Source organism: Mytilus californianus, unplaced genomic scaffold, assembly GCF_021869535.1.
Source record: "Mytilus californianus isolate M0D057914Y unplaced genomic scaffold, xbMytCali1.0.p SCAF_9, whole genome shotgun sequence".
NCBI lineage: Eukaryota > Metazoa > Mollusca > Bivalvia > Mytilida > Mytilidae > Mytilus > Mytilus californianus.
This window is the reverse complement of record NW_026262745.1, coordinates 25,437,794-25,452,312: the sequence shown is the minus strand read 5'-3', so window position 1 is coordinate 25,452,312 and position 14,519 is coordinate 25,437,794. Positions and strand designations below refer to the sequence as shown.

Sequence of the window (14,519 nt, the reverse complement as noted above, 5' to 3'; positions counted from 1 at the left end):
CAGAAGAATTCGGTCTACCGGTAATGAATGGTCACTATAATACCACTGAAGCGTCGGACTATCGAACCGTCGGACCATTGGACCGTCGGACTATTGGACCGTCGGATTACCACTACGGCGTATATGCTAAATTATAGTGTACCGACTCTAGCTATAATTGTATTGTAAATCAACGGGCGAGTTAACTGGTCTTGTTTGTGTAGGACTGAACTGACTTTTTATATGGTGCGAGTTGTGTTCAAAGTGGGGTGAGTCGGTTTGGGGCGAGTTAGCATTGGGGTGACATATCTGTTTCGCACCGCTAACTATAGCATTACTGAATGCTCAGTCTATGTGGCTTGGCATGCCTGCTAGAATGACAGTAGAAGAAGTGACCTTGTCTTGCAATGTTGTGTTACGAAACCATTGTAAAGCCATATTTTCCATGTGGATATTCAGTCCGTGTAATATGAGTCTTGACCTTTTTAAAATCCTTTTTGATGTGCTCCTCATTAGCAGGAGGAAGATATAGAAAAGAAGAAGTACACCACATTCAGATCAGTTTCCTTCTCTTTTCTTGCAGTGCCCCTAGAAACGTGTTAAAACAAACTAAGATTAACCAGAACTTAGTGAATACGAATGCATGAAAAAGCAATTCAACGTTATATGAAAGGATGGAGTTAAAAGAAGAAAAATCGACAATCTTCAATGCCATTCAATCAGGGTAACAGTCAGATCATGCTAAAATTTGCACACCATTGCTTGATTTACGAAATGGGATCTCCTGTACTTGGCGATCGTAAAACTGGTATATCATTATCAGTACTGTATTGTCGACAAATTTTGGCTGATTATAGTTAATAATCATAAAGAACTTAAAATGTATATGACACAATCAAGTAAAACATACTCAGTGTTCTCCTTTTTTCACTAAGGTAAGGTGGGTGTTTTGAAAAAAACACTTGCATTGTTGCAACCAGGTGTTTTGTTTTTTTGTAAACATTTCCAACCAGGTTTTTTTTTTACTATGGGTGGGGGTCACTAAAAGAAGGATTAGTATTGTATTCACATTTAATGGAATTGAACAAAAATAAATAGATGTAGTCACATAAACTGTCAAATATTCTTCTTTGATTTGATGATTTTTTTCAATAATTTATCCCTTTTTTCTCTTAGCATCTCGGATAGCAGATGACTTTTGCAGGAATCCCTCCTCCTGCGAATGCATGGCCTATAGATCCAAGTTTCTGTCCTTTTCCTCGCTTTAGTGCTGTTTTTTTGGCACACAGAACAGTAATATCCTCCCTCTGTGACGATTAACCATTTTTAAAAAGTCCTGTTCATATTTAACTTCGCTTGCATGCCTTTTCCGTTGTTTTGATGCTTTTTTTTTTTCAAATTTAACAATTTCAATACATTAAACTATACATTTTAGTTGACTTATTTGGCCTAGAAGTTTTCTTATCACCATCTTCATCTGCCTTTCTCTTCCCCCGATTAATAAAAGAAAACATTGAAATTTGACGATCAGCCATTTTTGTCAATGAAAACAAATCAGCGAGACGAGATTAGTATTTAAATTTTTACGGTGCGGAACCAAAAAAAATCTGGAATTTGAAAAAAAAGCCGACCACCTCCTAAAATAGAAAGGTGGTCGGCTTTCAAAAGAAGGTGGTCGGAACACCTAGCTTAAATGCCAAATGAAAAACTCTGATACTGTTCAGAAAGTATATGTAATTAAAAAGTTTGTGTTGTGTGTTAGAATTTAGTAAATTTTTAAAAGTTTTAAGCCTTACTTTAAAATTAATCCACAGTTTGCATTGACATTTTTGTTTTTATAGTGGCAAAAAATTAGATTTCATTCTTAAAAGTAAAAAATCAGAGATTTGTCGATTTTAAATTGGTCATCTGAAAAAAAAATTGATCATGAAACGGAACTTCAAAGTTGTTTTAGTTGTTTTCTGGTGAAAATATGTGCACAGCTTCTGTTTTCACAAATTGGTCCAATTTGTTGTTTTGTGTTTTGAATATATATCTCCTTTATTTCATTTTAAATAGGGATCAGTCACTACTGGTCTAGTATACTAAATTTGTTACCGCATACCTTATATCTAACCCAATTTTTGCAGGTCACACCTAGGAATTTGCCTTCTCACTTTAGAATTCGATCAGGTCATCAAGTAACTGGAATTTCATTATATGATTTCTTCATCTTTATTCTATTTTCATGAGACTTCAGGTGTTAAAATTACTTTAATATCCTCTTAAGTACTGCCAATTTGACGTGTTTCATGGAAACAAATTTCGTTAATTCCATCTCAATTAACTATATTAGCAGCAGTCATAATATATTTTTTCACTTGAATAATCCAATTCATTAATTTACTAATTCTTTTGTTAATTATGTCTTTGAAAGGTTCAACCTTCAAAGGAAATCAATTATCCTTTGAGACAATAGTGACCAACAATTTGTACATTTGTAGCTCAAAATACGATACTATTTGTTGGATGGGCCCTTCTTATTAGGATTCTGGTAATTTTTCTATATTTTTTACCCATTATTCTCTATTCTTTATATTTAAGCACACCATTATTCTCTATTCATTATTTTTTTGCTTATTTTTCTTTATTCTTTATTTTTCAGCAGTATTGGCCCATTATTCCTTATTCTGTAAACGCCATTCAGACCCTCATAAAATGCCTGGAATCTTCTGAACTGCAAATCTGGTTAACTAAAATTACAGACAACTTCAGCTTGTCCAACACTTTGAAAATAACTTGCACCACTGAAAAAAATGAGTTCAATCTCGCCCAACTCAGACCAGCCAACTCACCACACTAATAATAAAGGAAATCAATCTTGTAAGATCTGCAAATTTGCACAAATGATAATTTGATGTAGAATATGCATTATACAGACTTTCACACACTCACCTCACTTTGAAAATAACTTGCATCACTGATAAAACACCTGCATACCAGTACCCCTACCTGTAACATGGAAAAATATGTTGCACAGATTTTTAACATACTTGTCCCACATAAAAAACCGCAATTGTTATACATTCACTAATAAAAAAAACATCATATCAAAGAAGTATTCTATGTCCACTGCTATTTTCATCATTAGTAATTATCAACCACTATAGGGCTAGACTGCAACCTGTTGCTTTATGCAAATCACAGGGAAATTTTATTCATTTGTATTCTATTGTTTTTTTACTAGTTTGTATTAATTTAAAATAGGGGTGTGAATAAAAATTTATGCATTGATTTGATTGATATATGTTTATTACATTGGATGGATGAAATATTGTAATGTAGAATTCCCAGTCATATTAAAACCGATATATATATATAATTTCACATTTGAAAGAAATCATCTCTCTTCAAAGGTTTAATGTACTGTGGGTTCATTTATTTTCTTGGGTATACATTTTTGTGGATTAAGGGAAAATTATGATTTTGTGGTTATTTTATTTTTATGTTTTTACAAAGGTCTGCATACAAGCGTATCGGAAATGTGTACCTCATTGACCATTTAAATTTGTGGGTCACCTGTATCCACGAAATCCACAAAAATTAGTATACCAGAAATAATAATAAATACACATACAGCATATTAAGATTATGTCATTTCAGTTTGTTGGAATCTGTCCAGGCAGTATCAGCAGCAGAAGGACCTTCAGTGTTCTCTTTACAAGATGATAAAGGATATACACCTGCTCACTGGGCATGCTATAGAGGCCATGAAGAAATAGTCAGGTATATCCTAGACAACAATGGGCCTATAGATAAGCCAAGCAATAATGAACTAGGGGCCCATCCAATTCATTGGGCATGTGTGAATGGACATATAGCAATAGTTGACATTTTACTTCAGGCTGGAGTTTCTGTCAATGTTGTTGACAATAAAGGATGTACACCTATAATTATGGCAGCTCAATACGGTCATACAGTGTTAGTTAGTTTCTTGATGGGAAAAGGTGCCAAGCCACAGATGGTAGATGAAGATGGAAATAGTGTCTTACACTGGGCTGTGTTTTATGGTAAGTATAAACTCATCATAGATACCAGCATCAGTGACGCTCGAATCAGAAAAGTTTGAAAGGCTAAATAAATAAAGTATGAAATTGAATAAATAAAGTATAAAGTTGAAGAGCATAAGAAAGGACATTTTTATTTTGAAAACTGCTGTGTTTCCCCCACCCCCTTAAAAATACATTTATGTACAATGTACTCAACAACTAAAGAAATGCACCAATTTTTGTGAAAACGAGAATTTTCTTTATTCAATACTTGTCTAATGACCAATTTGAAATTGAATTATCTTAGACTTATGATTTTTGACTTTGGCTAGAAAATATAATATTTCTACAAATATGTCACAAAAACAAGAAATTGTGAAACTACTATATAAGGTAAGATGTGGTGTGTTATTTGTGTTGTTAAGCATATCTGAAAGTGAACTTTCATGAAGATAAAATATTCTACATATAACTCATAGCATTCAAGTTATATGAACCTTACATTTAGTTGAATACATGTTTATGCGATGTTAAATTTTATTTTTCCAGGTCATATGGAACTGATGCGATATTTAATCCATTGTGGTCTGAATCCCAAAGAAATAAATAAATATGGACAATCAACATTACACCTTGCTTGCATAAACAGTAACTTTCAAGCTGTTAGGGAATTGCATGTTAAGGTTTGTAGTTGTCAAATTCATATTGATTTTAATCAATCCATTTTGTTGATAAATGCCTGATTGAAATTACGATGAAACCTCCTTGTAATCAATAGCGTTTTAATGCAATAACTTCTTTGCACATGGGCTAAGTTTGGATATTAAACATTAAGTGCATCCTTCACATAAATGCTGTTTATTTGTGTGACTATTTGCAAGTGAGAATATTTTCTAGCAATTCAATGGATCATAAAAAAAAGTGAAAATAACCTTGTTTGAAAGTTTTCACATTTACAGTAATTAAAACATAAATATTTGATATACATGTAGTATACAATTGCTATACATCAGTTTTATCTATCATGAGGATTTATGTACCTTGGAAAAAATCTATCATAGGGATTTTATTTTTACCTTGGAAACAAATTTTAATAGGATAAATAAAAAAAAACTACAAATTTAGGATGTCAATAAAATTAAATGTTGAAATGAACGAACAGTGAAAATTCATTTTCATACTTAAAGCATTCTGTTCCTAAGAGTTAAGTAAAATGTTTTGATTGGTTACAAATGTCCTGAATCATGAATATTCAACCCATGATATAATTATATTTTGTTGTGCCAACTATGAAACTACTCATAGTCTTTTAAATTCCCCAAAAGATTGAGTTGTCTTCAGAACAACATTGTTCAATAATTTTTAGTACACATACATGTATATGTTCTTTTATTCTTTAGCATGAGTTAGACATTAACAAGGAAGACAAAGATGGAAAGACTCCATTGACGTTAGCGTCTGCTAACAATAATACAGACATGGTAGATTACCTACAAAAGCAAATAAAGAAAAAAAAGTTCTTTTCTAAGATAGATCTTATGTAAGTACACATTTGTTCATGACATCTTTTTTTTGTTAAATACATGTACAAATAAGAATACTCTTATCTCATCCTGCTGTTGGCTGCATTTCGTATCTAAGTCCAGTAGGTCCAGTTATTTAGTTCTTACATTTCCTTTACTTAGTGTTGAATGAACAGATTTATAGGTTGAAGGAAATTACCAGCCAGCATGGTACTGATAGATTATATATGGACTAAGATTACAGTCTTATTCATCCTCATTCACACCTTTACCTCATGTTCATAAACTTTTAAATTACTTTGGATTCATTATCGTTTTTGGTGAACTAATTCTAGTGGAGTACATTGGTATAGATGAAAAATATTCAATGGAATACAAATTTCCTACAGATTTGTTAGAAGAATTTGTCAAAACTACAAAATCAAGTATCCATGAAAATGCATTTTTTTTCCTAAATAAAAAAAAATGGTGCCCAAAAAAAAAAAAAAAAAAGAAAAAGTCATTTTCAGAGAATAAATAAAGAAAATCTCAAACATGTAAAGAATATATGTCCATTCAAATGTCTTCTCAGATTTATTTACTTTTTACTTTCAGAATTCTTGAAATTTCCTTGGCTTGCACTCTGTTTTATGGATAGGTTTTTTCATTTGTCTGATTTTTTAAACACATTTAAAAACAGGTGTTCCAATTTACTTTTGGGGCCTTGGTGGCTGAGTGGTCTAAGTAGTTACTACTGTAATCACTAGCCAGTCAACACTGAGGTTGCGAGTTCGAACCCCGCTCGTGCAGGTGCACTCTACTCCAATCTTAATTGACTAGGATTGTCAGTTTTCCTATCGAAGTTCTGTGGTTTTCTCCGGGCACTCCGGCTTCCTCCACCAATAAAAACTGGCCGCCACGAAATAGCCCAAAACGGTGCTTAAAAGTGGCGTTAAAACACCAAAAAATCAAAATCAAATCCAATTTACTTTTGAAAATAAAGTTCTTAGAAATTTACCCCACCAACTCCACTGCACCCCCTTACTCCCAAAATAGAAAGGTCTGTCTTTATTGTTGGAAGATCTTACATTTATCATGTACTAACAACTTGAATTGATGTCGTAAATGCTTACATTTAATAGAACAGCAAATTGAGTTTATCTTTGCAAAAGGAAACTGCTTACCTTTTACTTCAGAAGCATGTGAGTTTTTGCTTGTTTACATAAAGCCAGACTGCTTATCACCCTAAGCAATTGAGTAAATCCAGAGAATTTGCTTACCCTTCCTAAGCACTTGAGTCAATGTTCTCCTCATAAATTTCATATAGGATACCGGTAAACTGGGAATTTTGAAATACCATCTTGTTGTTTCTAGAAATGATACTGTACATTCAGAAATTATTGCAATGTTTTTATTAGTGCCAAAAGTGTGACAGTAACAGGTTTGCATTAATAAAAACTTGCATTCATAATTTCAGTAATGATTTTCCTTCATAAAATTTTTTCAATCACATTATTTAGATTTCTGAATCAAATTTTTGCCAGAGGTAAAGGATTCTTAATAATTAAATGCACTCATTTATATCTGAATTTACAGTAGCATCACATTCAAACAATATAACATCACATTACCATACTGCTTAAAGGCTCTGTGGAGAACATTGCTGGAATCTATGATATCATACAGTCAAAAATTGATACGTCGAAACATATGTTTTTATCACTATTTTACGAATTTTTCCTTTGATCTTGCTGACTGATAATTTCTGTTCTCAGCAGAGTCGAGTGATATGAAAATTATCGCTAGAAACTAAGGGAACACGTGCCGTTGTCAAGGAAATTAACAACGTCTTCATAGGTAAAATAGCGATAAACAGATTATCATTGGTCATCACAACTAGATTGCTTTTCTCGCTTTCGCTGTACCGGCTCAAGCGAGAGTATCAATCTCGTTGAGATAACCAATGATAATCTATAAATATCTCACCAATTTTCTAGACATGCTGTATATGGGAAACCCGTACCCCGATGTTCTTCTATTCCTGACTAAAGGGTTACATAAATGTTTTCTAACAATATCTGATGAATGCCCCAGTTCCTAAAGACCATTCTCAAGCTACAAGGGACCTGTGCGACCCAGTTTAAAAAAAAAATGGGTTTGTAGGTGGGGTGTTTCCTTTTGATTTTATTTTCTGCTTTTAATAGAATTTCAGTGTGTATTACAATAAGGAAGGTTGATTTTAAAATGAGATTACGAATGTACTTTTAGATAGCAGTAACAACAAATAAGACTATTGTTGGTAAGGATTTGTTCTCTAAATAGACTTTTTATATATTATACATGTATGTACTGATAATAATACACAGCATCTTGATTTGCTTGGCTTCAGAAGGGTAAAATCAGTTCTATCATTAAAAAACAATTTCTGTGACTTTAACATAACGTTAACAGAATGGTATGTTATTAGCAATTATACCTAATGTTGGTTTAATGTTTTTCTGTGCTAGTTGTAGCCTTACAAGATGTCATAACTTAACGATGTAAAGATTACCTTTCTGAAACCAACACATCTTATAGATGTTCTGCATCTAAGGAGATTGTTAAAAAAAATTGTTTCTAATTAGGAAAAATTAGACTACCGGTACTGGTAGTGTTTAATCATTAAATAGTCATTGGTTAATATATTTTGTAATCAATTAATATTTGTTTTTCAATTGGTTGCATTTGTTGATCTTGTATACATTAAATGCTTGATGCTAACTTTGCTGCTGAATTATAATGCATTGCTATTTGGTTTATGCTTTTTATTGGTTTGAATCCAAACAACTGCATAAGGGCTGTTTCATTTAATAATATGTTGCACCCAGGGAAGGCACATTGAATGCATTTTTTCCCATGCAAAGCAGGGTAAGATATCCACATGGGATTTTAAAGTGCCTTCTTTTTATTTAGATGAAACATGTTTTAATGGAACAGTCCTTACTATTTGCTTGCTTGGCATGTTTACACACTACGCAATAGATTATTTTCATATTACCGACTTTTGACTCCATAATTTATATTTTTTCGACAGGTTACCTGATCTATGGTAGGACATCCTGGTACTTGGTCAAGTAAGAGCAACTTAAAAAAGTAAAATCAAGCTTACAGTCAGTACAATTTTTGGGGGAAATTAACTGTTTAATGTTATCTATACATGACAAAATCATGGGAAAACAGTAAACTTTCCCCCCAAATTGCACTGATTATATGTTGGATTGTACCTCTTTTGGTTGCTCTTACCTGACCGAGTACCAGGATGTCCAAGTGACACTCCTACCACATATTATAATCCAGAGTCAAAAGTCTGTAATATGAAAATAGTCTATTGTTTTATGTTTGCAAAAAAAGTTGACAGGTTTTGATGAGTAACGAGTAAAATGATACTTACCTTCTAAATGGAGTCCAGTAATATATATACAGAAATGTTTTACATTGCTAAAATAGTTCTTCTTGAGATCAATTGCTGACATGATATTTCAAATGCATATAGTATTCCATTTAACTTAAAAGTAGATCAGTGCATTTGTATTTTTGCCCTCACTTATAATGACAAAAATATTTTAATTATCTTACTTGACCAATGCAATAGAGTTTTATAGTATGGGAAGTGTGCCAATGCAAAAGTTTGTACAGTTTTTAAAGGATTGGAATAAAATATCATTCAATCACTTCATATCATGGGTATTTGAGCAGCACACTTTATTTTTATGATACTGATGTCAAGGGTTTCTAAAGGCAAAACATGGACGTTGCCATTTTTACATTTTGGGAAGTTTGTCAACACAAATCTCACACAAGTTAGAAATAAGGCAGGATATATGCTCTTGACACAACCACAATTTATTGTTACTTTCATTACTTCATTCAAGGAAGAAGTTTCGACCTCATAACTTGGGACATGTTAAACTTAAAAGGGAAGTCTTTAGAAATGTTAATAATTTTATTTAGACTTTGCTAAAAATTAACTTTATATCTTGGTATTATTATTATGATATGTATATGTTGCAGAGCTTGTTTTCAAGTTACAGATTGTACAAAATTGTTATATTTTGTTACAATTATACAGGAGGATGCACAAATATGTGTCCAGAATGAAATGATAAAATATCTTATTGAATACTTTATGGGAATTTTTTTTTTTTAAATGGGACTAATGCATCTAATTTGTTGCTACATAGCAAGAAAAATAAAGTAAAAATCTTTTAAAAGTTATCTTCCCTCATACATATTTTTTTTTAAATCTAAACTTTTTCTGTATTAGTAATGAATATCTTGTCTTATGTAGAGTTTTTAATGTAATATAAAGTAACACAAATGTCCTCATTTGAATGAAATTCCAAAAAAAATTAATTTTATCACAGTAAAAATCTGTACCAATCATTTAAAATCCAAGATGGGTTTTGTATTTTACATATTCCAAAACTAATAGACCAACATAGTTTAAGCACAAGACAGTGATAGTTGGTTAAATTTTTTTAAGCCCATTCTGTATATGATTAGACCTGTAAAGTACAGCTTAAAAAGTTAATAAATGTATACTTTGTCCTTTGGTCTTTATGGATAGTTGCCTCTAATTGGCAAGCATACCACATCTCTCATTCTATTTATATTGAAATGATTATCATCATATATACAGTGGCAATGATAGAATTATGTTTTGTTTAGTTTAAGAAATATTTGCAAAAAAAGGTATTAAACAAGCAAATATGAAAGCAATGTTCAGTTATGATTTGTGACCAATGATATTTATTTACTACATCATGTTTTATTTTGATTATAGATCTTTAGCTTTTAATACACTTGGCAGTGGCAGGAAACCAGTTTTGTTTTTCATGATTAATTTTCTGTGTTGGGGCTATCCTATGTATGTTGGACTGGTAAGTTTTACTATTTACATGTATTTAAAAATAGAATAATTCTATTTATAGTTTTATTGGGTTGTAAAAGTGTTGACCAAAGCACATTTTGAATGGAGCATTAAATTTTTATAAAAGCATTGTTATGCTACATCCATGAAATTTAAAGTTATATCAAGCTTTCCTTTGTTTTTCTATGCATTGTTTTAACATTGTCACGGAAAGCACATGCAGTCATAGCTGTTGTATTTTTTACGTGAATAAAATAAGATATTGGAGTGCTTTGCGATTGTTGTCACCCATTCAAAATTAAGGATTTTAATGAAACATACATGTAATGAAATGATAATGAAAATTAACATTACCTCGTTGTATTCAATATATTCGTCATAATGGTAAGGCTTTAGATCAGAACTAAACACACTGTGATCCTGTGGTTTTATCCTTGCCTTGAGTGCATTATCTCATTAGTTTGATATAAAAACATCACATTAGGTATTCATTTAATCTTAATTCCTAGTAGAAATGTTTTAAAGGCTTCAGCTCATTAGTAATGTCTAAAGTATTTTTCATTCTAGAAACATTTACTTTTCTTTGTTTTACTAACAAACCAGAAGTGGACTTGATAAGTTTGGGTAAAACTTATGAATGTTTTGTTAATTATTATGATGTTGGTAATTTGCATGGGTCGAAAAAAAGTTCACAAGACAGAACGTAATATAAATTAGGGGTTTTATAAAGCCTTTGCGATGATGATGATGATGATGGTGGATACAGCACGATTGCCATTGTTTGTATTTCACTTACATTTTACTTACTTACTACATGTACTTAGTATATAATAAACTATAATATTAGACTTTAAATCAGATCGTATTTTATGGTAGTAATATCATCATAGGAAGTATTTAAATCCAATCATATATAATTATCATTAAAACCAAATGATATAGTTAATCCTCATGACGCTTGAATTGAAATTGTAACAGTAACAATAGATTTGCCCTATTGCTTTTCAAGGCAAGTAATCAAAGGGTAGAAAATAAATCAAACAGGCCTATATGTAGTGTTGCAATTGGGTGCTCCTTCTAAGAATAACCTTATTATGAAATAAAAAAAACGCATAATTAGATAATGTCTAAATTACAACTGTTTTGTGTGATATTTATTGACATGATAAGATTTTCTATTTTCAGTGTTTACCATACACTTGGTCTGACTTTCCTATGTTACATGTGATATTTATTGACATGATAAGATTTTCTATTTTCAGTGTTTACCATACACTTGGTCTGACTTTCCTATGTTACATGTGGTATTTCTTCTTTTCAATGTTGTGTTATGGATTTGTTTGTTCCATGCCAGTACAACAGATCCAGGATATTTACCAAGAAATGTACCAGAATATGATATGGCTATTAAACAGGTAGGTCAGATTATTGAAGTATGGTATTGGTATTGGGTCCATTTATCAAAAATTACACTCCTTCCAACAAAAAATTAAATCAAAATAAAATAAAATTAATTGATAAATGAATAATTATATAAAAAAGAAGGAAATATAGGGATACTAATATTGAAAATTATTAATTTTAGAATAAAAGAAATATTCAGACACAGCTTAAAATTTCAAATCTAGAATTTCAGCTCCCCTGGGACAACAGGCCATCACATGATATATGTGATCTGTTGAACATTACTTAAACTGAAAAAAAAACAGCAACTCTTTTCACAAAAAACCTTACGATTAAAATTGATCGTAAGTTATACTGAAATGTGTATGACTTACGAGTAATTTTACTCTTAAGATTTTTTGTGAAAAGAGTCACTGATCTTCTTTGAAACCAATAGGCTAAAATGGACCAAACTTAAACTGACTATTTGATGTGGTTTTCTTGTTTATGACTTTCAATACTCATTATCATTACATTAGATAAATAGATAATTTTCAAAAAGGAATTCTATCAAATGATGGTTTCGACCAAGTTTTGCAAGTTTTAATAGGGCAGTTTTCAAGATTATACCATTTATGAATTATGTCCAATGACCTTGTTTGACCTCTAAGGTGTTTAGTACCATAAAACATACTGTGGATTCATTTATTTTTGTGGTTACCAATTTTTGTGAATTTGAGGAAAAGTTGTATTTTCAAGGTTTTACTGAAGCCTTACATACAAGCCTATAGAAAATTTGTACTTTGTTGAACAATTAAGTTTGTGGTTAACACCCAAGAAACATTGAAATTTGGTATCTCACAAATAATAATGAATCCACAGTAGTTGACATAGAACCATAGAACCTTACAGGAAAACCCATCAAGAAGTATTATGTTCACATGACCTAAGCATGGTCTAAATTATTTTTATTCCAATTTTGGTTTAACTTACCAACCAACATGGCAATTTGCCTTTTCAGAACCTAATGCATTCTGGGTAATATTTTCAAAGCCTGCACCAAAATGTTGGGATTGGTTTAAAACGTTCAAAACAATGGCAATTGAACCAATGACGTAACGTTATTATCATTTTGGTGTACGAACAATGAGGTTACCCATAGTCCTTTAGGTTCTGAAAAGGCGAATTGTTACTATGACTAAAACATAATGAGAGTAAAACACTACAAATTAACTTTTTCCTTTGAAACTGAAACTGCTAGTATATTTTCAAATTTTGTTCCTTTTGGGAAAACATTCTATAAACTTCCTGTAACTGTAAATTTCAAATTAAAAAATGGATTTCTACAAACATATTATTTGACCAATTTTACTTAGATTTGGTGGCAAGAATCAATTCACGTTTTTTACTGAATTCTAACTTTATATTAACTGACCATCACATCAGAACATATAAGACATCCAGAGATCATTTTGTTTTCGAAATTATTCTCTATCTAACATAACATGAATAATCATTAGGGAGGATAACAAACTACAGTTTGCATACTATAGTTTTAGAGAGGCATATTTGATTGATTTGATCTGAAAGATAAGTGACACACAAAAGCAGGTATTCATTTAGTATTATAAAAGACAATAATAATTGATTTTTGTCGAGCCTGCAACTTTTGTCGCAGAAAGCTCGACATAGGGATAGTGATCCGGCGGCGGCGGCGGTGTTAGCTAACTTCTTAAAAGCTTTATATTTTAGAAGATGGAAGACCTGGATGCTTCATACTTTGTATATGGATGCCTCATGTTACGAAGTTTCCGTCAGTTACATGTCCAATGTCCTTGACCTCATTTTCATGGTTCAGTGACTACTTGAAAAAAAAGTTCAGATTTTTTGTAATGTTAAATTCTCTCTTATTATAAGTAATAGGATAACTATGTTTGGTATGTGCGTACCTTGCAAGGTCCTCATGCCCTTCAGATAGTTTTCACTTGACCTCGACCTCATTTCATGGATCAGTGAACAAGGTTAAGTTTTCGTGGTCAAGTCCATATCTCAGATACTATAAGCAATAGGTCTAGTATATTCGGTGTATGGAAGGACTGTAAGGTGTACATGTCCAACTGGCAGGTGTCATCTGACCTTGACCTCATTTTCATGGTTCAGTGGTTATAGTTAAGTTTTTGTGTTTTGATCTGTTTCTCTTATACTGTATGCAATAGGTCTACTTTATTTGGTGTATGGAATGATTGTAAGGTGTACATGTCTAGCTGGCAGGTGTCATCTGACCTTGACCTCATTTTCATGGTTCAGTGGTTATAGTTAAGTTTTTGTGTTTTGGTCTGTTTTTCTTATTCTGTATGCAATAGGTCTACTATATTTGGTGTATGGAATGATTGTAAGGTGTACATGTCTAGCTGGCAGGTGTCATCTGACCTTGACCTCATTTTCATGGTTCAGTGGTCAAAGTTAAGTTTTTGAGTTTTGGTCTTTTTTTCTAATACTGCATGCAATAGGTCAGCTATATTTGGTGTATGGAATGATTGTAAGGTGTACATGTCTAGCTGGCAGGTGTCATCTTACCTTGACCTCATTTTCATGGTTCAGTGGTCAAAGTTAGGTTTTTGAGTTTTGGTCTTTTTTTCTAATACTATATGCAATAGTTCAACTATATTTGGTGTATGGAAATATTTTATGATCTATATGTCAGTCACGCAGGTTTTA

At 31.8% G+C, this 14,519-nt stretch overlaps 1 protein-coding gene across 1 annotated transcript in view; it reads left to right on the top strand.

The window, feature by feature from the left end:
- The first annotated feature begins 542 nt into the window (after window positions 1-542).
- The window catches only part of LOC127715279 (uncharacterized), a 30,269-nt gene continuing 16,292 nt past the window's right edge, over window positions 543-14,519 (top strand). Inside the window, exons 1-6 of the mRNA XM_052221318.1 lie at window positions 543-703; window positions 3,622-4,028; window positions 4,557-4,690; window positions 5,408-5,547; window positions 10,332-10,428; window positions 11,681-11,833. Coding sequence (XP_052077278.1) covers window positions 654-703; window positions 3,622-4,028; window positions 4,557-4,690; window positions 5,408-5,547; window positions 10,332-10,428; window positions 11,681-11,833 — 981 coding nt within the window. The 5' untranslated portion in view covers window positions 543-653. The remainder of the gene's footprint in view (window positions 704-3,621; window positions 4,029-4,556; window positions 4,691-5,407; window positions 5,548-10,331; window positions 10,429-11,680; window positions 11,834-14,519) is intronic.